The 26,622-nt window shown below is 34.8% G+C and overlaps 1 protein-coding gene across 5 annotated transcripts; it reads right to left on the bottom strand.

Moving 5' to 3' along the window:
• Nucleotides 1–35: 35 nt before the first annotated feature.
• Nucleotides 36–22,508, bottom strand: LOC149786840 (protein DGCR6-like). Of its 5 annotated transcripts, XM_089977369.1 has the most exons (6): nucleotides 22,389–22,508; nucleotides 20,551–20,703; nucleotides 17,152–17,312; nucleotides 13,211–13,311; nucleotides 7,021–7,240; nucleotides 36–1,520 (listed from the first exon to the last, which is right to left on the bottom strand). In XM_089977369.1, exons 2-5 carry the CDS (start codon nucleotides 20,682–20,684, stop codon nucleotides 7,031–7,033), a joined length of 606 nt encoding a protein of 201 aa, XP_089833495.1. In that variant the 5' UTR covers nucleotides 20,685–20,703; nucleotides 22,389–22,508; the 3' UTR covers nucleotides 36–1,520; nucleotides 7,021–7,030. The 5 variants fall into 5 exon arrangements, with proteins under 5 accessions (XP_089833495.1, XP_089833494.1, XP_089833498.1 ...); XM_089977368.1 differs by lacking the exon at nucleotides 36–1,520 and having other exon boundaries at nucleotides 6,097–7,240; XM_089977372.1 differs by lacking the exon at nucleotides 36–1,520 and having other exon boundaries at nucleotides 6,097–7,240; nucleotides 17,179–17,312.
• Nucleotides 22,509–26,622: the final 4,114 nt, after the last annotated feature.

The raw sequence follows: 26,622 nt of genomic DNA, 5'->3' as shown, positions 1-26,622 counted from the left end.
TCATGAGCTTCTGGCTTCAAAAAATGAGTCAGTGATTGTTGTTTCTGTTTTTAATCAATAATATTTGATAGATACAAAATGACAATTTTCATGTGATGCATTGTTTAGCAATCAGCTCAATGCATGCACTGCAACAAAATATGTTCTGGTATGATAATCCTTCAAAAACAATGTAAATGTATACACAGCAGTATGCTTGTCATGATATTTCTATTTATGCAAAGTCATGACATGTTTTTCTTAAATGTGACTCAGGCAAAGTAAGAATTCAGTAACTTGTTCTGACTTACTGATTTGGGTCACAAAATGAGTGTTGAAGTACCCCAAAATGAAATATATCTGATATTTACACAGGAAAAGAAGTTTTTTTATTACATATAAAATGTGCTTCTGAATCGAAGCTTAGAAGAGTAAACTCACTCTTCAGCATCCCCACTGCTCCTCAACCTAAATTTCATGCATATCAATTGACGGATCATATAAATATCATTAATTTACGTGAACAGTAGGTGAAGTAATCAGCTAATGCCATTTGACATTTTGCAAACTTGTTCATTCTACCAAAATACAAAACTAAGTCTGAATATTAAATCCAGTGCAATAATTTTCACAAGGTAGTACAAGGGACATAACTTGAAGCTAAAAGTGATGAGTCAAAAATCTTTAGCTGAAAACATAAATCAGTTTCTATTTATTGTAGCTCTAGCTCATAAAATACGTTTTCCTTTGCTGCAAGTATAACTTTTGTAGGCAGATTCATCTTATGGCATGAGGGGAAAGATCATATTTTAACATGTGAAAAATACTTTGATACGTTTTTCACAATGAAAGTATATTAATGAAATAATTCAGCACCAATAAATTTCTATATTTCACACTAAACTGTATTGTAAATAAAGGCTTTAGAATGAGTATTCATTAGAAATGAAAGGTGAAAAATGAATAACACGATGGCCATAAGCTGTTTGCCATCAAGAACACATTGTATAGTTTAGTTTCAATTATTTTATATTTAATGTCACATACAGATGATGCTCAATTTATGCCAAAAACTGAAGTCATGGCAAAATAAAAAACTGTATAAAAAAATATGAAATAATGACAGTAATGAGATGGAAATGCATGCACAAACTAGATATGTGCATGTGTCACAGCAATGGCATAAAAATGAACCGAGTAGTACAAATTAAATGTTAATTCTTCATAATAAATGGCAATAAAATGGAAGCACATATTGTAATTGGCATATATTGAGCATCACCTGTATTCCGACCCAATAGCCATGTTAATTCATTTTTGTAGATTAATCTTTTTTTTCTTCTCAAATTTTATTATCTATTAGATTGAATCCTATTTGATTTATACTGCTGACTGCTCAATTTAAATGATAGCTGTGGAAGTGGCACATTCTGGAACCAGCTGTCAGTGGTGTGTGGTTTGAGTTGGACCCAACACATTGTGTTGTTTTGCAGCGACACATGGTGCCATTGTGCCGTTGTATTGCTCAGATTATTTCAACACTGAAATGACACAAAAAATACTAAATGTAGGGAAATTTATGATTTGTAATTGATAAATGTACTTGAATGGAAATTAGATAATGCCAATCCTACAGATTTTTAATGCGTTACAGATCACTGCCATCTCACCTCTGTCTGCGTGGGTTCAAGTCTAAGATTCCGCCAATGTGGGTATACGAGAAAACTTGCCAGTAGCTTCTCATGGGCCGGTGGTTCTTCCTGGGGTTTTCCCAGGTTCTTCCTCCACCATTAATATTGGCTGCCATGCATAGCCTATCATGTGCTGAAAAATGGTGTTAAACCCCACAACAACAACAGATTTTTCATGGACTTGTAATTTTAATAACACCACATGTATGCCTCTCAAGTCCAGTTTGGTGTACCAAGATCACATAAACTTTGTCATCCAAATTATATAGCTTACCTAAACAATTTTTATTTTAAGTTTATAAAATCAGAAATATAATTTAACAAAAAGCACTCTTAGTAAAATATAAAAGGCTGGCCATAGAAAGTGGGGAAGGTAGGTCAATGTCTAGAGTTAAGAGGCTTGAAGGCAGAAAAACTTGTTCTCTTGCCACCTCTGTTTCATTGCCTCCTAGCCTGGTTAGACTGTTGCCTCCTGGCATTAGGCTGAGATCTATATTGCACATTTGATTGTAAAGATCCCTTGTCACAAGCCTGCTTATCGTCCTGCCACAGTGGTGGGGACTGATTCTTTTGAAACGCCTGTGTATGTTGAGCGGCAAGTTGGAGGTGCAGTTCCTGACCTGCATGTCTCAGAACTTCTTTTATTTTTCCTCTGAAGAGTAATGGTGATCCAAACTGGATCATCCTTAATGATAGATGTGTCCTGAGTGACGTGAACTACAGACATGTGTCACATCATATCAGGTGGAAGTTGACCAAAGCAGTCAACACAATGACCTTAACATCTAACACTGAAAACCTAGTGACAACAATCTGGACTAACTTTAATATGGCATGGAACACATTATTGTCCACTTTAGAAACAGTGAGTGTGACTGGCTGCTTTTCTTTTTTGTCATCGGCCTGGAGGTCAGTACTGAAGGCATCTAGGTAAGCATTGTACCTGCAAGCTGAGAATGCTGCTGATACTTGGCTTCCTGAAAAGAAAGCCTTAGAATTCCTGGTTATACCTGACAGGCAATCATTGTTCTCCTTAATTTTAGCTGACTGGGGAAGGAGCCAAAAGGACGGTATCTCACCAAGGCTTTAACTTTACAGTCTTGAGTAGAGGTAGGAGGTATATGGCATTCTGAAGTTGCCAACACCCTTTAAGTGTCATCTACTGTGGCCTTGAGGCTAAATTCAGTATGTTCCATGGTCGGATCTATGGATGATTTTAAAACGTTCATCACACTCACTGTGTGTTAAGCCCTGATACAGTTCTGCCTGCAGCTCTAGATAATCCAATCTAGGTGGCATCAATGAGTCAATTCCAACCTCTTTGCAAATTGCATTAACACTCCTGTGTGCACAAGTAGTGAACATATGGAAGTCCCCCACTGCAGGAACAGCCAGCTGGTTTGCCAGGCATATGGTCGGCTTGGATGCCAGTGGTATAGAAGATGATCTGGCTATCACCAGTACTGGCGGCTCAAAGAACCTGGCTGGCTGGACAAATTTCTCATTGAAATCTCTGTTATATTAAGGGTATGTTGCTGATGGTATCACTAAATGGAAGGATCTGTTACTAAGATCCACATAAATCCTTGTTGGCCGGACTGTTTGATCAAATAAGTGCCCATGCTGGGAGAGTTGGAGGGCTATCACTGATACCAGCCCCTCCAAGGGCCTGTCTGGACGGACAAATTTGTCACTGTAATCTCCATCATATTAAGGTTACGTCTGCTGATGATACGGCTAAAAAGATGGATCTGTTATTAAGATCCCCATAAATCCTAGTTCATTGGACCATTTTCTCAAAAGGTTGGTTATGGTAGGATGGCATGTGACGATGAGGTTGTATCGTTAAATAGATCCAATGGATCCAGTACAAACCACATGTGTCTGGACTTACATGCCAGAAGACCATGCTCAGACATGTGGGGAGCAACTTATGTCCACTTAGCTGCCTAAAGTTGGGGGACACTCCCACAATGAGTTGGAATTGCAAGTGACAAATTTTGGTTGTGTAATGAGGATATTAACGTTATCTTCCTCGACTTATTCCATCTTTCTTCCCCATGATACCTTCTGGAATGTTGCTTTAAACTTTGCATTTCATGCATTTAGTTAACATTTCTACTGAAATGATACAAAAAGAGAAAACAAAGCATAAATCACCAATTCAACGTTACTAACTCACTGACCCATCTCCATTACTAACAGAGTAAGTGAAAATAGTTTCATGCTAACTCATGCATGACAACATTAGGTCAATGACAGCATGGTTTAATGTGATCATAAATAGACAAAGTCCAAAAAGGTGACAAAGTCACTCAAATTTACAGAAATTGTACAAATAATGTATACAACCTGTGGAAGAATGATTGCCCAACACAATACATCCAAAATTAAAGTTGGATGGTTCAATCTGAACACTAAAATGTCATGGATTGTCCAGTGGTAAAATATATGATGTTATCAGTACATCAGTGAAGCTAAAACAAACTAGCCACTCCTGGTGGTATCAAGGGGAGGTAATGGGCAAGAGTTATTGTCCTTTTCCTACATGAGACAGACAGTAAACAATGATTTTGGTCTTCAAGTAGGGATGAATTCGTGAAAAGCTGGCTAATAATCTGTAACATGGTTGGGGAACATATCTGATATTTGTAGGAGAAATAGGACAATGAAGATCTGATTTTAATCATTGCTTATCAGGATGCTGCCAAATTTCTCTCTTGAAAGTACTTTTACATGGTAATCCTTGGTCAGATTCTTTACACCGACAGTTTTTCATTCCTTACAAGTGGCAACATTTTTCTTGTTGAGGAAGACATAACAACTGCTAGTTGGTTATGTCTGTAAAAAGTTTTTTGTTTTTGCCATTGTAGATTTTTTATTTATCTTAAATTCAATGTCTGTTAATTTTATTAAAGCACAATTTTAATAAGACAAGATAAAAAGTCTATATTTCTCTCATTTAAACCCCTCATAAAAGGAAACCTGACTTTGGCAAATGCATTTCCAATCACTTCTAAATGAATGACAATAAAAGAAAGGATGACTGGAAGCAATAAGCATAAAATATGAATCCATTTCTGAGACTGCAAAAAAAACCCAAGAGATAATTGCTGAATATACAAACCTGAAAGGAATAACAACAAAAGTCACAAAAAATTAATTCCAAAATGCATTCTAAATTAAATCCAGATTTGGAATAAGTTACTCATTTCTGGGTTTGAATGATAATGACAAACACAAATATTATTGGACAAACTATATTTTGCAATTACAATAAACACAACACCCCAAAATAATCTGAAAATGAAAGTCAAACTACATGTCAGATTGGCACCATTTTCATTTAGGACCAACTAGAAAGCATAAGAAGTCTTTTGTTGAAACTCCATGTTGATGTGCCATCCATCTAGGAGTAGCAATAACAAGATTTTCAAGCTGGCTGTGATGGTAGCTATAATGGATTTCAGAGTGACATCATTTTCATTTAGAACCAGCTAGACAAAATATGAAGTTTTTGGTCAAATGCAATGTTGATATCACTATGCATGTAGGAGAAGGTGTGATTACATTATTTTTATGATGGCCAATGTAGTGGCCATTTTAAAGGTCAGATCATCACAATTTTCATAGAATCAACTAGACAGCAAAGGAAGTCTTCTGGTAAATACCTCATATCGATATGTGTTTCAACTCAGGAGGAATGAAAATAAAATATTTCAAGATGGCTGTCATAGTAGGCATAACAAGATTTACATGATAGCCACTGTGCCAGTCATACAGGATATTTAAGCAGAACATTTCACGTGTGACCAAGTGGGCATCAAAAATAAGTCTCCTGGTGAAAACCCCATATCAACATTTTTCACTTGGGGGGAGTAGCAATAAAAAAAAAACATTTCAAGATGGTTGCCATGGCAGGCATATTTAATGTCAGATCAGCACCATTTTCATTTAGCACTAACAAGACATTAAAAGAAATCTTTTAATAGAAACTCACTGTTGATACGAGTCCACTCATCAGAAAAAGCAATAAGATTTTGAAGATAACTGTACTCTCATGGCCATATTGGATATCAGAACCAGTACCATTTTTATTTGGGACCAACTAGACCATGGGATGTGTGTAAAAGTTCATGTTCATCCTCGAAGTAGTCTATGAGAAGTTGTGATAACAAACTTGTGCTAACAGACAGATGAATGTTGGAAACAAACCATCATAAAAGTTCTTATGGTCCACAGCCAGTAGAACTAAAAACTAGTATTTACTAGTGATATTACTGTCAGCATGAAGTTGCAGAATGATAATGATAGAACTTCATTAATAATATGATCATAGTAACACATGTATCAGTGTTTACACTATCTTATTTTATAGGGACCTGTGAAAATGTGCTTGACCAAGTGCAAAGGACAAGGTAACTGCTTCATGAAAATTCTATTTATTCTTGCACTGACCACTGCAGAGTGTTGGTATTTAAATCTGACAAACATGTAAATACACAGTAGATCATAGCACACACACACAGCTATATAAGTGTTCTGTATTGTAGTGAATGTTTAATGGCTTAACATGGTTCAAGGTGGATGTGTATCTCAAATTTTGTTGATATTGCCAATCTGAATCTCTTTTCTAATGTCAACATAAACAAAATTTAATAATGCATTGTAATGGCAATATACGATATGACAATGTATGATAATATAACTAGTATCTACCACTGTGCATGCTGCTCATTTGCATTTCCTTGCCATCTTCCTTTCTCTAATGTAGAAATACATTAAATACTGTTAACAAATTTTGTATCAAATCCTACTTATTTTACGTGCTTACAGGCATTAACCTGACAATGGAATACCCAAAAACTTACATTGTGCAGTAATGTATGCATGCTGGTAACTCACACACATGGGTCAAAAGCAGCTAAAGTACTATGTTCTTTTCCTCATTTTTAATCACAACAGTTACTAAGATTAAAATTTTCAAAAATGAAAATGCTTCAATTTAGAAATGCACATAAAAGAGATTATTTGCACTATATCTCTGACTAAAGTCAACTGCACCTACATTTATCCAACTAGTTCCACATCAAAAACTTGTGCAGAAAGGTGTCTTCTACTGGAAAACACTTCAATACCATTCTGGTGATCACTGGCATTAAAAGCACAAAACTCTAGAAGAGCACTGGAAGTAACAACATCCACACTGATTTGAGGTCTATATCTGGAGACTAGCAGCAACAGGTAGATCTAACCCACAACAGGTACATCTAACCCACAACAGGTATATCTAACCTGCAACAGGTATATCTAACCCACCACATCAAAAAGGGGTAAAAAAAATTATTACATCCTGACTGTTATGTAGGCAACTCCATCTGACTGAGTCTTTGGATGAACTCCAGCAGGTACATCTGAAGGCGAATATCCTGTGGCTTGTTGGTGACAAAAAATCCAGGAACTCCTGCTTTTTCCAGAATATTCTGCTGGTCAATTAATTTCTGATCGAGCTCCAGGATTATCTTCATGTCCTTCCTACGTACTTCCTCTTCACATCGCCGTTCCAAGGTCTGAAAGAACAACAAATGTTTCTCAAGGACAGCAGGAGGGGTAGGGGATATATGGAAGATGGTAAATATGTAAACTTGTATGTAAAGTAGTTAAACCTGTCAATAAAAGGACACCAACAGGACCATAAAATTTACAGGTGTCCTTAACATGGAAATTCAGAAAAGGAGGTTCTAAAATGTTGTTTTCTATAAAATGATGTGCATATTAGTTAAATAAGAGAGTTCCTAACTATATTCCTTTATGAACAGGTGTCCATTACACAGAAGTTAGGAAATTTAAGTGGTTCCTAAATTAGATCCTTTACAGGCTGGTGTCTTTTGCATAATTTATACAGAAGTTGAGAAAATGGGGTTTCTAAATGTTGTCTTCGATACAGATGTTACTGTAGCTATTGATACTGAAACATAAAATCCTGTATGTTTCCTCCAAATCTGACTTGACCATGACCCTAATGAGGTATACTGCCATATGACTGCATCGGTATGTACTGCTGTAAAGACTGATTTTATCCAGATTACCTGTCCCACAACCGATTCTTTCATGGGATTATGAAATCGAAAGGAAGACCAAAACTATATAGTTGGAAATTGACTGCATTTCATTGCAGATTGTTATATCTGTTTATTATAGAGCAAATTCATGAGAAATTCACGAAGAAGCAGTGAAGCATTAAAAAGCAAATTTTAAGACAAAGAAACTTCTCTTACACTGACTCATAAAAATGGATTAAAATTTGCACGACTGTCCAACACATGTACAATCTAAGAAATGTCGTACAAATGTGAGAACAGTTGCCAAGTGGTTCTTTTGTTGTATAAGAGATTTATTTTTTCTTCTAGACGAAAATCATGGCGAGTGAATCACTACCTAAAAAAACAAAAAATGTTTGGAGTTACAAAAGGACTGAATACATATTTATAGGACAAAGTCTATGTGACAGAGCTTAACTGTGTACAGTTCTGATCTTTATTCATCAGTTGTTGCTACTGACAGCTTTGACTGTACATATTTTGACAACCTCAAAATGCAACAAGTCAAAGAAAATAGTCAGAGGTCTTGGAAACGATTAAGCACGCGTATTTGGATGCAATTTGTTTTATCTGGGACGCAGAAAATCACTTAAGTGGAAGTCCTCTGTACGCATGTAATATGTGTGTGGCAAAATTCAAAGACTTGCCAATCCTGCTTTAGCCACCTGCTTTGCCAGAAAATGTGCTGACATTTACAATGACAGAATTCAGTGGCTGAAAGACCCCTTAATGTACATGTTGCCATTATTGTTGCCATTATAAGGGTACTTTAAAAAAACATGATGCAATAGCTGGGCAGCAAGTTTCAAGGCTTTGACTGGTGGCCAGGTGGGAAAGTATACTGATTTTTACAGTTATTGAATTCAGAGGCAGAAAGACACAGAGATGTACATGTGGTCATTTACATCAAATAAACAACTTTAGCTTTTGTTATTGTGGTCATTTCCGAATGTAGCAGAATAAGCAGTGCACGTAACCGTACAAACAAGACATGTTGAGACTTAGACAAAATGCCATTCACAAATCTAGATAGGTATTTTGGGGTTAAACTGCAAACTTACAAAGATTGTAACAAGATTCAGAAGAGTGCTAAAGCTGCTAGAATTGATAGTTCAGATGGGACAGTAGCTAAGTGTAAGAAAGTGTGTGATGCCTAGTTTGGAATAAGTCCTTACTTGGATTGACAAAATTCAGTCTCACTCTGATGGACAAACAAGAGCTATGTCTGTGTTATAAAGAATGTGGAAATTAAACTCAATGGCAACCAATAGTTCTTCTAATTTTCATAGATTTTTGGGAGGGCCAGGGGAAACGCTACCATGTATGTGTGTGTGATTTGGATTTTTAATGCAGCTTTAACAATGTTTCAGTTATATCGCTACGATGTCTGCAATGTGACAGTTTATAGTGATGTCTAGCATTGGGGCATCATGCTGCAGACATGTAGCATGATGTCCCACCCAGTCACATTATCCTGACACCACGCTGACCAGTCCTAACACTAACCTCTTAATGCTGAGCACGAACCGAGGCAGCTGTTAGTTCCATTTTTGTAAGTCTTTGGTATGACTTTGCCGGGGGCTACCAGGTGAAGTGGGTGACAAAGTCGTGTAAAAAAATGTAAACTTCGCCTTCTTCTGTAAGGAAAGTGAAAAATGACTTTGCCCTGTGAGTTTTTAAGAAGTACAATGACTGACCATACTTTCTGAGATGATCCCTTGCTTTAGTGCGGTTAGTTCTAGTGTTGAAGAGAAATGCATTCATCAGGACATTAGTAGCTAGGACTAATTTTGATATCAATTACGTTGACAAACAAACCCTTGCCCATTCACAAGCATGTGTTTTGATAGCTGATTGACCATTAACCCTTACCCAAGAAGGCAGCAACTATCACTGCCCAATTTTCGCATGCTATCCTTTGATGATAAAACATACAAACTTGTGTTTCGACACTTTAACAATACTGTGTACATAAAAATTTTTGTTTTAAGATCAGAATCGGTGATCTGGATATATATCAACTGCCTCTTGTACACTTAGTTTGAAAATGTAAGTGAACCAGTAGGAGTAATGGGAAATAATGCTGGACATCACTAAGTCTGGGTTATACCAGCTTATTAGATTGTCTGTTTTTGTCAATCATCGCGCAAATATATTCAGAAAAATATACAATTCATTGAAAGCAATGCCTAGGTATTACTTTATTAAAGATTTTAAGTTTAAAAATGCAAATTATGTAGGTCAAGAAAGTACGGGACAATGCTATGTTGTGGAATTCACATGATGCGTTGTAAGGTCTAACTTGTTTTCTGACTAGGCACATATTTGTGAAAATATGGAAAAAAGCAGCAAAGCAGATAATATTTAACCACTGCCTAAAATTACTACAAGTACATAGACAAATAATAAACCATAAATTTGCAATCATGTAAATGGATGGTTGTAATGAAGCTATATTAAAAGGAGTGATTACATTACGAAAACCTCTCCTTCTAAAAATAGATGCACTCATGTGTGTTGATTCTGTAGGAAAGAAGGGTTTAGTACATATACCGACTATAAAGGAGATATGTCTGTAATTTTATGCATTTTAGAGTGTTATGTATGAATAGTTATGGTAATTTTTATCTGCAATGAAGAAATGAGAATGAACAGTATGATCTGAAGACACGTGCATTTACCCTCATGTACATGGTACACAGGTTGTTTCAAACACGTTTAGAAATCTTTGAAAATTGCCGTTATTATAAACTTTTAAAAGTATAAATAAAAAAAAGAATTAAAAAAAATTGATTAAGGATAGTTGATTAAGCATTTTTACTAACTTGAAATTACAGTAATATCATCTGGTTACTCAGTTAAAATTTCCTGTCCAAAAGGAGAAGTCACTTCTCCCTAAAATTCAAGTCTAGCTTTACCCCTGGAGGGACTACAACTTCTGCTGGTGGGACTCCTATTTTTACCAAAATGGGAGCCCTTGATTCCTAGTTTAAAAATCCTAGGGAGACCTCTGATAATTAAATATATAAAAGTCACTGGGAATTTGGACTAAATAAAAAATATCTAACCTTCATATGGTAAAAATTATAGCCTGTCACTAGTTGTGCTAACAATGCAAAGTATGCACTAATATCTTTCCAAGTAATCACATTTTTTATTACTTTATTGTCTGTATTATTATTATCACTATGATTTATTTTCTTATTTATTATTATTATATTATTATTATTATTATTATTGTCAATTATCCCTACACACAAATATTTTAACATTTCTCCTTCAAAACCTTTTTGCACAACTTCACCGTGATATAATTTCTGACACTGATCTCTCACCATGCTTCATCTTGTAATGTGTCCTATTTCTCATGATTTATATTTTATTTTCAAGTAGAAAATTTACTTTGTTGTATGTAAATTATGTACAAATTTTGTATGAATGTATCATCTTCATATGCAGTGTATTCATACTTGAAAGAGTATATCTGGATGGGAAAAGGAGAAATGCTATGCACTGTAAGTTGGCAATATGACTCAAATATAGGACAGCAAAAACTACCAGTATATATAGTGACTAATTTTAACTGATAGGAATAAATATATTACAGTATTATAATTACAGACAGGTAATAAATACTTAACTGTTTCTAAAATTTCACTATTAAAAGGTTGTCAAAAAGTTTTCTAAAGAAGTCTGAAACAGGCCCAATAAATTGCACACTGGAACACATGTGCAGGTGTCTTTACACAGAAGTGTTCATCCATTCAGATCACAGAGGTCACTGATGCACTGTTACCACCTGACAAGTTCACTCAGTTTCAAATTCACTTTACGAATATTGCAAATGCTTCAGTTAAAATATTTCAAAAACATACTTAGAAAGTGCATTCATTGATTCTATTCCTAAAACACAAATTGTTGTTTACCTATTGATGTTTCCAGTTTAAACTTCTGGAAATTGGGCAGAGATAAGAAATTACCTTGAAAACGGTAAATTTTCAATCAGCTGTTAAAACATATCTAGTGAATGTGCAAATGCTTGTTTTATTGACAAAACAGATATCAACAGTGGTTCAAATTGAATGCAATACATTTCGTCTGGGGATAAAAAAAATGAACTATTCAGCTTGCTCAATGGAACACTTCAAAAACAATAAAAATTTAATGTCAATAAGTTTACATACAATCACAGGGCAAAGTTAGTTTTACTTTCATAATGGAAGAGAGTGAAGTTTACTTTTCCTTGACAGCTTCTCCAGTTAGCATGGCACTTGATCTTGTGAGTCTATTATTTTTATATCCATGTACACAGTTTTACATTCCAGAAGTGACCGCTCCGGTAGCCTAGTGGTTAGGGTATAAGCCTAGGATGCAGGAGGTCATGGGTTTGAACCTCTTTTAACTCGTATCAAATGCATTTGCCAAACTGATGCATTTTAAGTGAATGGATTTACCACAATGCAAATGTGACATTATAGTTGGTAAACACAGTGTATAAACATTTTGTTATACAAATTCTTTTAAAAAATGTACACACAAAAATCCATTAAAAATCATAGAAACAAATTTATGGTTTCCTGCTACCACCTGGTGATTCCTATCAAGGGTCTGAGTGTGTGATTTGGATTTTTAACATAGTTTTACAAATTTTTCAGTTATATTGCTATGACGTATGCAGTGTGGCAGTTTATAGTGATGTCTAGCACCAGGGCATCATGCCGCAGACATGTAGCATGATGCCCAACCTAGTCTCATTATCCTGACACCAGGCTGACCAGTCCTAAACTAACTTCTTAATGCTGAGCGCCTAATGAGGCAGCTGTTAGTACCATTTTTATAAGTCTTTTGCATGATATGGCCAGGGTTTGAACCAGTGACATCCCACATCCAAGCTGAACACTCAAACTATTTGGCCACAGGAGTGATTCATCAAGGGTTTGAAACAGATTATATTTAATGAATATATATTACCAAACAGTAGATTCATGTGTGTGAGTTATAGTGACCAAAGGAAAATGTAAGGATCCATTTGTGGTACTTATACATTTTACAGTCAAATAATGATCACTGAGTCTATTGGGAACACAATTCTTTTGCCTGGATAAATACCTATAAAGATAAATAATACTAACATAAAGAACAAAATCTGAAGACAAAAGGACGCTTCATTAATTTAAATGAACAAAACATTATACAACTGGTTTCTGGATCATTTATCTTTTATTGTGGCTAGATAAAAAGACATTATATTGGGGGAAAATAAGAGGTCAGATAGCTGAGGTTAGACTGAAATGACTTAATAATAGAGGTCTGATAGTTGAGGATAGAATTAAATGATTTTATAAATGAGGTCAGATAGCTGAGGCTGGATTGTAATTGATTAATACAAGAGGTCAGAGTATTGAGGTTGGACTGAAAAAGAATAATATGGCAATTGACCTCCAGTTCTCTGTCAATCTGAGCCTGCACTATAGCTTGATTGTGGAGCTGACACATCTGTAGCATTTCACGATGCTTCCTCTGCATCTCATGTTTCTGGGCTGTAAAATAAAATATCACTGTATTGATATAATAGCAGTCAACAATTCCCCACTCCAAAAAGGCCCTGACAACTAAAATACAAGTGAAATTTCATGCAAGGTGTACAAATATGTGAATACACACACAAACATATATATATATATATATATATATATATATATATATATATATATATTGTCATGAGTCTATGCTTTTAAAAAAAAGTAACAGAAAAGAGTGAAGACATCAAGCTTCATAAAATTTAACAAATAATTTATCTCCCTAGAATACAAAAGGAAAAATGAGAAAATAGAACTTTAAGTATTGTGAATTTAATCCAAAAATTATCTAAGAATTAAAGACACAAGTCCTAGTAATAAAAAGTCCTGAATAAAACTCAATTTAAGTCCTGATGAGATCCAAAATGGAAGGTGATGATGTGTCTGTTATAGCCGATGAAGTACTGATGTGTCAACAGTCTCTTGTTGAATCACAGGAATATTATTCGAGGTTTGAATTCAGTATAAATTCCAATGAATGTCTTTACCAAAAAATTTTATCTCAGCACTTTTGTATTTCCTGAGAAAATAATCATTTAAATTCAATAATTTGAAATAAATAAAATTAGGCCAAAATTGTTTACAACATAATACAACTTAAAGTGCTAGATGTTAAAGCATGACTGGTAAAATCCTCACAGTCAGAAGAAAATTTAGTTCTCTGTTTGACCTCAGGGTCACATATAGCATTTTCTAAAAACAACCATTACCTAATGGAAAATAACCTTCTACAATGATTGATTGAGCCTTGCTTACCTACAATGCAATAACCTATAAAATTCACTTGGGAATCTCCAAAACCCTGACCCAAATCAACATATTTACTCCTTGTTTACTTGAATAACAATTCAGTTCATAATCTTATATACATAGAGAATAATGAAGCTATTATTAGTTCTTTAACTAAATGAAATTTAAAAAAAACAAAAAACAAGTCAATCAGGTCAAGCAGAAATGAACTCAAATTTGGACAAGGTCAACCCTACCGATTGATGAAAATAAAATACTGCAAGGTTACCATTTGAGGCAATTGTCACCAGAATATTCTGTAAAAATATTAATTTTGGACACATGGGATACTACAGTCACATTATCCTGACACCAGGCCAACCAGTCCTAACACTAACCTTTAATGCTGAGTGCCTATTAAAATGTTTTTCTTGTCTTAAAAACAGAGTTATTTCAAAGTAACATAAATTAATAGTTCTTCTTATTAGGCATGAAATGTGAGGAGTATTGTTGGCATGCACATTACAAAAACATTCAAAAACATTATTTAAATTTTGCCACACACATTGTTTCATATTTAAAATAATTCTTTATCCATTTACTACATTTTTCCACAGCGACAGATTATTCTCCTTATCTGTGACAATTTTGTTTATTTGAGTATTCCCAACATAAAATTATTCGGCAAGTAAACTCTCTCCATTGTCATCAAATCTAACAACTTTTACTTTTTCTTCTAAAATATTATTTCTCTGTTACAACGATTTATCCTTTATTGCTAAATTGTACAGTACTGCAATTTAATTATACAGATGACACTTCTGAAGAATAACAAAATGCCTTGTTTACAAAGGAAGTGATACATGTACTGTCAGGTGATTTTTCGGTCTTTGTCTGGTACCCTGTTTTATTCAAGGTTAATTTCAGTATGTGTTAATGCACAAAATCTATATTTAGTCCATGCTGACCATGTTGCTAGCTCTGCATCAAGTTCTGATACTGAACATGCAGCCATATCAGAGAAAATCAGCTAAAGGCAACAGCAAAACATTGGGGCACAAAAAGTAGATAATTGTGTCCTATTTTGCTCATGGTCAGTAGTATCCTTCAATATCATTAATTTGGTTTGGTGTTTTAGAGCACAACATCATAGTTAGGTTTGGCTAAAAGTGCTTCACTCAAGGACACACCCATCAAGTTCTGTTCCTTTACATAAAACAAAGGGGTATTATATGATGGTAGATCTGGATCTATATTGTTTACAGATGGATAGACTTATATGTGAGTATATACAGTAACATTTTATTTCTTCTTCAGATACAATTATAATTTAGCCAGGCCTGCATATCTTAATTGTGAGGTTCGACAGATCTACATGATTTTTATCTGATCTTTGGCCAAGTTTCACTTGTTGTGGAGTTCGACAGGCCTACATGATTTGCATCTGATCTCTTTAGCCATGTTTCACTTCTTATGGGGTTCAACAGGCCTACATGATTTTCACCTGATCATTGGCCATATTTCACTTGCTGATTTGCATATTTGGCCATGTTTCACTTGTTGCAGAGTTCGACAGGCCTACATGATTTTTATCTGATCTTTGGCCATGTTTCACTTGTTGTGGAGTTCAACAGGCCTACATGATTTGCATCTGATCTTTGGCCATGTTTCACTAGTTGCATAGTGTGACAGGCCTACATGATTTTTATCTGATCTTTGACCATCTTTCGCTAGTTGTGGAGTTCAATAGGCCTACATGATTTGCATCTGATCTTTGAACATGTTTCACTTGTTGTGGAGTTCGACAAGCCTACATGATTTGCATCTGATCTTTGGTCATGTTTCACTTGTTGCGAAGTTCGACAGGCCTACATGATTTTCACCTGATCACTGGCCATATTTCACTTGTTGTGGAGTTCAACACGCCTGCATGATTTGCATATTTGGCCATGTTTCACTCATTGCAGAGTTCAACAGGTCTACATGATTTGCATCTCATCTTTGGCCATGTTTCATTTGTTGTGGAGTTCAACAGGCCTACATGATTTGCATCTGATCTTTGGCCATGTTTCCCTTGTTGTGGAGTTTGACAGGCCTAAATGATTTTCATCTGATCATTGGCCATGTTTCATTTGTTATGGAGTGTGACAGGCCTACAAGGTTTGCATCTGATCTTTGGCCATGTTTCACTTGTTACGGGGATCAACAGGCCTACAGATCGTTTCATCTGATCTTTGGCCATGTTTAACTTGTTGTGGAGTTTGACATGCCTACATGATTTGCATCTGATCTTTGGCCATGTTTCACTTGTTATGGGGTTCAGCAGGCCTACATACTGTTTCATCTGATCTTTGGCCATGTTTCACTTGTGGAGTTCAACAGGCCTACATGATTTTCATCTGCTCTTTGGCCATGTTTCACTTGTAATGAGATTCAGCAGGCCTATATGATTTTCAACTGATCTTTGGCCATGTTTCACTTGTTATGGGGTGTGACAGGCCTACATGATTTTCATCTGATCTTTAGCTGTGCTTCACTTGTTGTGGGGTTCGACAGTCCTACATTATTTTCATCGGATCTTTAGCAAATTTAACTTGCTGTGGGGTTCACCAGGCCTGCATAATTTTCATCTGATATTTGGCACCATTTCAAATGTTATGGGATTCATCAGGCCTGCATAAATTTCTTCTGATATTTGGCACCATTTCACTTGTTATGGGGTTCTTCAGGTCTGCATAATTTTCCTCTGATATGTAGCCATGTTTCACTAATTATAGTGTTCAATAGGCCTACATGATTTTTATCTGATCACTGATCATTTCATTTGTTCTGACAATGTTTTATTGATATTCAGGTCATATAACTCAGGTAAATTCAAAGAAATGAAAAGTGTCATAAGAGACAGATGGACAAAAAGATATAAACATACTGATGAAGGACCAAAACACTATTAAAAAATACTCAATTTTCTTCATATTCATTATGATTCTTTGAATAGTTTGTAAATCTGACATGTTTCATTTCCATGTTGTATTTCAATAGCCCTTGGGGACAAAAGCACCTAAAATATACCTTTATGATCATTGACAAGTTTATTACGCTGATTAAATAGGTTTTTCTCCTCCAGCTGCTGGACCTCCTTCAGACTGTGTACAATCTCAAATACAGTTGCGTCAATCAGTGCATTAGCCAGACTGGACAGCAAGTCATATGGCAGTCGCTGCTGGTACTTCCTGATAAAATATAAAACACATAAATTTACTGTCTCTCCAGTGACAATATCACTGTGCCTTAGTAACACATGACTCAAAAACCCATGTGACCTTGACATTTGACCTTTCATCAGCACCATTGTCCTGATAATATGACAAATGTTATAGTAATACACTAATGGAAATGGATGATATAACCCACTTCATACAGCTCCTAAAACATTAACCTAAAAAGTTAAGAAAAATTCATCCTGTGAACTTGACTTTTGATGTCTGGATCCATTATCTTAAGGATGAACCCTATATACTGGTGAATGTGGTCATATGTTTAACACCTATTCTTGGACATATGATAGAAGCCCCCACCAAAAAAAATCCAAAAAAGAAATTGACCAATGTGACCTTGACCCTGGCCTTTGTTGTTTTGATCCAACATCAGTAGCACTAATTATACTACCAGGGTAAATATCCTTGTTTTGTCTGATTCCAATCCATTGTGAAATCCAGAAACTATAATAACTGACCAAACACTACAAATTTAAACAACTGCTTGTGACCTTAACCCATGACCTCTATGATCATCTATCTCTGGGGAAATTTCCCCTCTTCCCATTCCCCCAGCACATTTGTGGGCAAAGTCAAATGATCATCCACTGAAGACAAAAAGAAATATTGTCCTTTAATAATCTTTATCCAGAGCTGGATGTCAGACAGATGGATGGAGAGATGGAAAGAGAGATGCTGTGACCATTATGTTTCACACACTGCTACATTCATCTAATTTTTCACATTTTATTTGCCATATAACTGATATATTTGCCATATACTTAACAGATATGTTCTCCTTTAGACCCTTTTGGAACAAACAAATTTCACAGATTCCTTTGGCTTCATTCTAATGGGTTCTACTGCAACATTTGTACTTGTAAAGATATTTTTATGTTTTATGTTTAACAAAGAAAAGCACAAGAATCCATCAGGTCATACTTTTTGGGGCTGTTCATTTATAAGATATTACAATAGTCTAGTTGCTACACAGCTACAAAGTTTATCTGATCAACATATTTTGATACAGAGTAAAATGCACATATTATTTTTGGAAAAGACATTTAAATCTAAAGTGAAATAAAGAATGATCAAAGGCCAATAAAAAATGACCAATGGCCATGCTACCTTTTGGCTGCAGTACAATAACTCTTTCAAAAACTGATACCTGTATACGTAAAGCTCTGACCATACAGTGGAAATATAATTTGCAAACATTAAACTGAGAAATGGGTACAAAAAAAACAACAAAGCATAAACAACCTACAGATACTTCCAGTACTCAGCATGACAAATACCCATCTTTTTTTTATTACCATATATACTGCCTTATAGGTAGAATCAGAGACCCATATCTGCCATTGCATAATGCAATATCATATCTTCAATAATGTAGTCTGTTATGAGTAATCAAACAAACAACACAGACCCTGATTTGCATTATGCATATAAGTTATGTGTCCCTGCCCTCAAAACATGACACAGGAGTTGCATCTCAGAGTTAATTTTTTAAATTTTACATCATCCCATCTCACATATGGTCATTACAGTGGCAATGTATGTAAAAGTTTGATAACTTTGACATTTGATCCCACAACACATGGTAATTACATGTCACATCTAACCCCATCTCATACAATCACACATGATCACTAGATGGACAATGTCTGTACAAAGACTGGCTCCCAAAAATATGGAAATGTCACTGAAATAGGGGCATATGAATTTTAGAGATTTAGGAGAGATCTGGTTATGGACAGACAGGCAGATGGACAGATGGAAGGAATCATTACTTCCTCACTTTAGTCTGGGGGAAAAAAAAGAAATGTCGTAAAGGGCTTATTATTTGAGATGTTATCACCAGATTTATGGTACAAAAATATAGCAATCCTATAAGCTGAGCTTCTATTGCTTCTAAAGTACTGACATACAAACTATGTCCAAATAGTAAATCCTGTCTGTTCTCTTAGATGCTGCATTACCTTTTAACATTTTCTTTTTCCTCTGCATTATGAAATCTAATGTATAGTTTTTGAATGCAATACAGTCCAACTTCCCTCTGTGGTCACCTCTCCAAAATTACCAGTTACCCTTAATTTACATCCTTAAAATAACCTCTTTAAGAATTATTACCCTCATTCACCAGTCAAATTCCTTCAATGACCAAACTATATCTCTTTCTATGAGTAAGTAGCAAAATAAAGTTGTAAACATTTTCAGTTTCTATCTTTATTATTATTTTTTATTTTTATTTACATTAAGTGAGGCATAGGCTATAATGTTTACACATGAAGATGATTTCGCTTAGTTTACTGCCTGTAAATGTTTACAAATTAGTAACTATGTGAGTATGCATGTGGTTGTTTTTGTTGTTGTAGGGTTTAACGCCATTTTTCAGCACAAGATATGCTACACAAGGCAGCCAGTATTAATGGTGGAGGAAGAACCTGGGAAAACCCCGGAAAGAACTACCAACCCACAAGAAGCTACTGGCAAGCTTTCTCACATACATGATCCGAAATGGTGAATGAATTAGATCACTCAGCCACCTGGGAGCCCCAGTATGAATGTGGTACGTCTGGTGTTAGCGAATGCAAATATGCAGACTGTATGTCTAATTGCATTACCTTGCATTACCAATTTTGTTTAATGTGTGTGTGTGATTTAGATTTTTAATGTAGCTTTAACAATTTTTCAGTCATATCGCTATGGTGTCTACAGTGTGGCAGTTTATAGTGATATCTAGCACTAGGGCATCATGCTGCAGACATATAGCATCATGTCCCACCCTGTGACACTATCCTGACACCAGGCTGAATAGTCTTAACACCAACCTCTTAATGCTGAGCACCTAGCAAGGCAGCTGTTAGTACTACTTTTATAAATCTTTGGTATGACTTGGCTGGGGTTTGAACCCATGACCTCCCACATCCGAGGTGGACACTATATTTTTTTAATGTACACATATGTAACAGTAGAAAACAATATCAGCATGATTTACAAAAATTGTAAGATCTACTAAACATAAGTAAGTCTTACAAACTGAAGCTTGTCATAATATGACTTCAAACACATACAGCAAATCAAGGGTAAGTAAGGCATGGTATAGCACAGCATTATAAAGGGCACAGCATTAAAACATAAGGCTGCAGTATAGGGTTTTATTGTGATGGATCACTGTACTTTCAAAAATACTGACACCACGTATAATTACCCAGGAATTTCACGAGCCATATTCTGTAATTCGCTGAACAGGAAGTAGTGTCTTTTCTGATGAAGTTCTCGTCTGGCATATTCATCTTTCATTGACACAATTTCTGACTGCTCTGTAGTACCTATGTTAGTCATTAGTTTTTGTTTCTTTTCTCTGAAAGATAAGTCATGAACCTGCAACATAAAACTAATTTACATTATCCAAAATTTCAGTTTCACACAATGTTTCTGTTAAGACATAAGATGGTTACAAATGCTAAATCATGTCATTTCAAAAAGCATTTATATCATGTCTTATTAGTCTAAGAGTTATCTTGTAATATATTACTGATTTTTAACTTTTACTGATAAATTATATCAATCAGAAGGATTTATCACAAACAGCACTGTATAAGGGAAATAATTACATTATCACTGATCATGCAGTCATCTAAAGTTATTTCCCTTTGTTTTTTTCTTTCTTTCTTATGATTTTGCCCAACGCTTAACATGAAATTGATGCGCTAAACAAAAACATTACAAACAAGATAAAGTGATATTATTTATGATATTCGAAAGCTATTAGAACTTCAAGAAGTGCCATTTTACAAAATTCCATAGCCTGACTGCAGTTTATCACCAATGAGATGAAATATATCCATTATTCACTCATAGGAAGCACATTTTCTTTTATATTATACTCAAACATACTGGCTAGCAAAATATACCATATAACAGATTTCTTATTGGATTTTGTGCCATGTTAGCAGTTTACAATTTATGTTCTACTGTCTGAGAAAATATAACAGTACCATAATCCTAGTTACCAATTCAAAGTCAACATTAAGGAAAAACATACTTGGCACATTCTTGGATTGAACTCTAGCTGTCTTTACTGGGAGGCTGGTATATTTATTGCTCGACTATGAAGGCATCTAAGAATAACTTTGAATTCTATGCTTATAGTGTTATGTGTCCACGGATAGCCAGTGAAAAATCATGTTTTCTCTCAAGTGAAATATCAAAGTCAATTATCTCAAAGTAATTCACTGCCTAGCATAAAATAAATTATTATCACTAGCCAAGGTCAAGTAGAAAGATCATTTAATATTGTGGGGAAGCCATCATATATCAGGTGGTAGGGCAATGAGATTCATAATCCAAGGGTTGTGGGTTTGACATCTATCCAGGCCAGCCTGTATCTGCCTATGAAATTAATTCATATGTTAACTGGGTTCAAGGCACACAGGTTTCCTCAATACCTTCTTTAGAACCTGCAAATTCATTTCGACAAATGAAAACAATAAAAGCATATTTAAAATAACCCAGAGTTTAAATTTATAATGACTCGTTGGGTTGCAGATTCCAGCCCTGTCCAGACATATATGCTCCTTCCATACAAATCAATCAATCAATCTACTTCTATACCTACTTTACACAGCTCAGTCAAAACTAGTCTACCCTGACATTTATGTTGTTTGGGTCAACAACACATACCAGGGTAGACGTCTTATAATGTTAGCTTCGATATCGTAGCCTCAACCTGATTTGTTGTGGTTGAGGTACGAGTAAGGGTACTAATATTAGTACTATTATAATGTAAGAATAATACAAGACTATTACTTGACGATGTAGTGCTGAGGTCATGAATAAAATTGTTATTATATCTGAAACATGAACTTAAAGATTTCTAAACGAACGACTTAAAGTAGTAAAATTTGGTTAGGTATGCTTTACATTGATATTATAAGACCGTATCTGATTAAAATTGTAAACACGAAAACACGTGACTCATGCGAATATGCCGTTAATACTATGTAAATGGTTTGAATATGGTTTGAAAACGTCTCTTTCAAGTACCAGCTACAAATTACGTTTCTGTAATGATCCGTTTTCAACCTATACAAAGACAGCCGTCATGCTGACGAATTTTATGTGAGAACATATGAGACACCGATCGTCGAATATGTGCAACGGTAGGAAATAGCCCTTCTAATTTTTATCCGACTTTGCCGAGCTGTAAATGGGCTCTACTGCATCAATTTAAAAGAAAACTGTACCTGACTTTTATTTTCGCTGTTCGATTAAAAATGTCGACTTTTTTAAAATTAAGCTTGCGTTCAATCTAATAAGGCATTCAATTCGCATTAAACGAGTTACTTCTAGCTACATTCGGCTTTCGTTGTTTAAAAATATCTGGACTAAGTATATAAATGTGTGTGTGTGTGTGTGTGAAGGTGCCCTGACATTGATGCTCCGCACAATAGGCTAGACATGCACTGTTTATAATGGTCTATAATGTGGAAGTAATGCAGAAATGCGTTGGCAATAATGAAACATCATAAAATCAGTTCTCTCAAGCTATGTCGCCTCCATCTTTTTTGTTAAATTAGTCACATCTGTGAGATTGCGAAATCGTGTGTGTGTGTGTGTGTTTCCATACACACTGTAATTGATGAAAATCTTTAAAAAATATATTTTATTTATAAATCTTTAAAAAATATCTCTTTTATTTAGAAAGTTTTACTTAAATTGACATAATAGTTTTACAAATATTAAAATAAATTCAAATTTCTACCTGGCTGAGATGTCAAAGATGCTTGATTATTATGGAGGCTAAATGAGACAACATTACTTAAAACATGTCACATTAAACATTTCTAAAACATTTGACCACATTAAATGAAGTGGTTTTGGAAAAGGTGGGAAAAATAAGTTTCTTACCTGGCTGGCTAGGGTACCAAGATAATCAGTTTGTAGAATATGATGCAATAAATATTTCTTGCAATACTTCGATAAAAATGTTATTAGTGTATTTTTTGGGAGGATGTTAAAACATTTTCTTACTGGTTTCTATGGAACTTTAATGGTTGCTATGAAAGTTGTTATAAATAAGAATTAACTAAAAATACTCCTTTAAAGTTTAACCAATTATAGTCATTTCTGGAGATGTCAACATGCATTTTTAATCTGATTATTATGGGAACTAAAGTTACTTATAATACAGGACAGATGATATCAAGTTTCAACTGGATAAAGTTTCATTAAAATATCTTCCATAGTTTAAAAGTTCTCCTCCAGAACATGCACAAAATCTCTTAATTACAATTTCCCTTGCCTTACTTGTGTGCTTAACCTATTGACTGGGGGCCTGTATATGGCATGTGACACACCATCTTGTTATGACATAAACAAGGGCAGTTTTATGAAATCTCTCAAGCCATCACAAAGTATGGACTAGACAAGAAAATGTTAACCAAAGGATGGACTGACAATGTGTTAACATCTTATGCCTAATTTTAGATGGTTTTAGCAAAATATGCATAAAAAGTCACATCATTTTTAACATGACACCACAAACGTTCTTGGCTTGACCTTGACCTTGAAAAATGACACTGAAAAGTCAATATGTAAATTTTTATACAATGTTGGATAATACTACTTTTAATGGCTTTAAGTTCCAGCCATGGCATCACATGAAAGTCATCTTGAGATGACTGTAACCGTAACTTTGCAAATAGGATCTTGGTAGTGGTACAAAACACAACATTCCAAACATTTTCCTGTTTACTTGAACAGCTTCTGGACCAACCATTAAAATTACATTGATACTTTAAATTGGATAAAAAAAATGTGTAATATGACATGACTTAGGTCATGATGCATTCATAAAAACCTTTTATTGTCTCACTATCTTTGAGAATTTGTGAGCTACAGCTACAGGCGAGACACAAAAATAGACAATGTTGATCTAAATACCATGGAAGTAAATGATTCATTGAGAAATTAAACTTAAGTCCCATTCAGCTACCATCAATGACTTAAGAGATAGAGTTAATACAGAAGTAAGTACTTCACACATGACTTAGAATTTTGCTATTGATACAAATGATAGGCACAGGGCCATCAAGAAATGACTGTACAGGGCAAAAACATTTAATTCTGTGTTATTTAAGAAAAGCTTCTGGTGACAGTTTGGACACACAAAGAATGATATTGACCTGAGAATTGAGACTTGGTCTTAGAAATAGATCCATGAAAATGCAAAGCGACAACATCAAATAATGAAGTACGGCAACATAGCAATGTCCACCTCTGACCTACAAACAAGAACAATGAAAGTTGCCAATTGTATACCCTTGTAAAAATGAATTTTCATAAGACTACTTCTTTGAAATTCATCAGAGTTACAAACATTAATCTGTGACATTGACCTTCAAGAATACTGTCTAGTTCAAAAGTGTAAATTTGCAAAACATTAGCCAGCCAATAGGTTCATTTCAGTAAATGTTCTGAGCAGAATAATTTTGGAAGTTTTTGTACAAAACTACACAAGAATCCACTGTGATTGCACTTTTTCTTTAAGAAGCATGTGGACAGTGCCACTTGTACAGTTTTAACTGGATAATTGTATAAACATAAAATTCAGTGTAATCCACAATGAAATAGAGGAAAACATGAATGACATGGCACTGAATATCACCACACTTCCAGTCTAAATGTAATTGGCTTGATCCTGGGAAAAATTTTTAAGTAAAAAGGAGTATTTTTCTTTTCATATCCAGTATATATATATATATATATATATATATATATATATATATATATATATATATATATATATATATATATATATATATATATATGTATATATATATATATATATATATATAATAATAATAATGAGGACTTTGTATAGCGCCTAATCTTTAGAAGCTCTAAGCGCTTTACAACTTTAGACAACACCTATAAGATAAGAAACATAATAATATTACAAAAACAAACAACATGAAATTAGAAAAACATTAAAAATTAAGATAAATAAAAAACATGCTGAGAATATTTCAGGTAGGAAACATTATTAGGTCTTTAAGTTTGTTCTTGCTGTCAAAATAAGTGAGTTTTGAGAGCCCTCTTGAATGTAATCAATGTGTCTTTGTGCCTAAGTTAGGTGGGCAATTCATTCCACGTTGCTGGGCCCTGGTATGCAAAAGAACGCTGTCCATATGACTTTGTTTTCATACTTGGAATAATGAGTATATGATTGTCAGAAGAGGAGCATAAGTATCTTGCTGGTGTGTACACATGGGTGAGGTCAGATAGGTATGTTGGGCTAGAGTCTGACAGTGAAACGTAGCACAGAGAACAAATTTTGTGTTTGATTCTGAATCAAATGGATAGCCAGTGTTGGGTACATAGCAGCGGGGAGGTGTGCTCTGATCGTGGTACTCTAAGTATGATCCGAGCAGTTATGTTTTGAACTTTTTGAAGTTTCTGGAGTAGATATTGAGATGAACCAGACAGAACTGAGTTACAATAGTCCAGTCTTGAAAGTACTAATGAACACACAAGTGTTTTAGTGGCATCAACTGAAAGATTTTTGCAAATTGAGCTGATGCGTCTCAGCTCAAGATATGCAGCCTTGCGTATGTTCATGACGTGTTGGTGCAATGTGAGAGTACTGTCCAGAGTAACACCTAGGTTTCATACTGATTGTGTGAATTTAATGTTGACATTGCTGATATTTATTGTTTTAGGTAAAGGATGTGAATATATATATATATATATATATATATATATATATATATATATATATATATATACACACACACACACACACACACATACTGTAGTGTTGCCAATTAAATGTTTATATTGTACTGTTCTAGGATGGAGATTGTAACAATTTCCATGTTATGAGCCAGGGTCAATTTCCAAACAACAGGGGTATAACCTAAGATGTATGTCTGTGCTGAACATGGATCTAATTTTGTTTTCTCTTGCCCTTCAGGCCTACAGTATATAGCTAGCGACCTCAACAGGTTCCAGGTGATGACCCAAGAGTATGTCTTCGTCATTAGAGTCTGTACTTGAAATTTGTCTGATATCTTCTCACTCCATCAACCAATATATGGTCAGAAGGAATGGATTTCAACTGTTTCCAAGTTCTGACTTGGGGAGCAATTCCTTAACCTCAGGGACACGACCCACTGTCTGTACTGGATACGGCAGCATGTCTTAAGTCTTGTCTTGTATTCTTTAGACCCATATATGATTATTGAATGGGGATCTCAACAGTTTCAAAGTTGTGGCC

Source organism: Sinohyriopsis cumingii, chromosome 12 (genome assembly GCF_028554795.1).
Source record: "Sinohyriopsis cumingii isolate HCF-2022 chromosome 12, ASM2855479v2, whole genome shotgun sequence".
In the NCBI taxonomy this organism is placed as follows: domain Eukaryota; kingdom Metazoa; phylum Mollusca; class Bivalvia; order Unionida; family Unionidae; genus Sinohyriopsis; species Sinohyriopsis cumingii.
The sequence above is the reverse complement of the archived record's forward strand: the minus strand, read 5'-3'. Positions and strand labels throughout refer to the sequence as shown.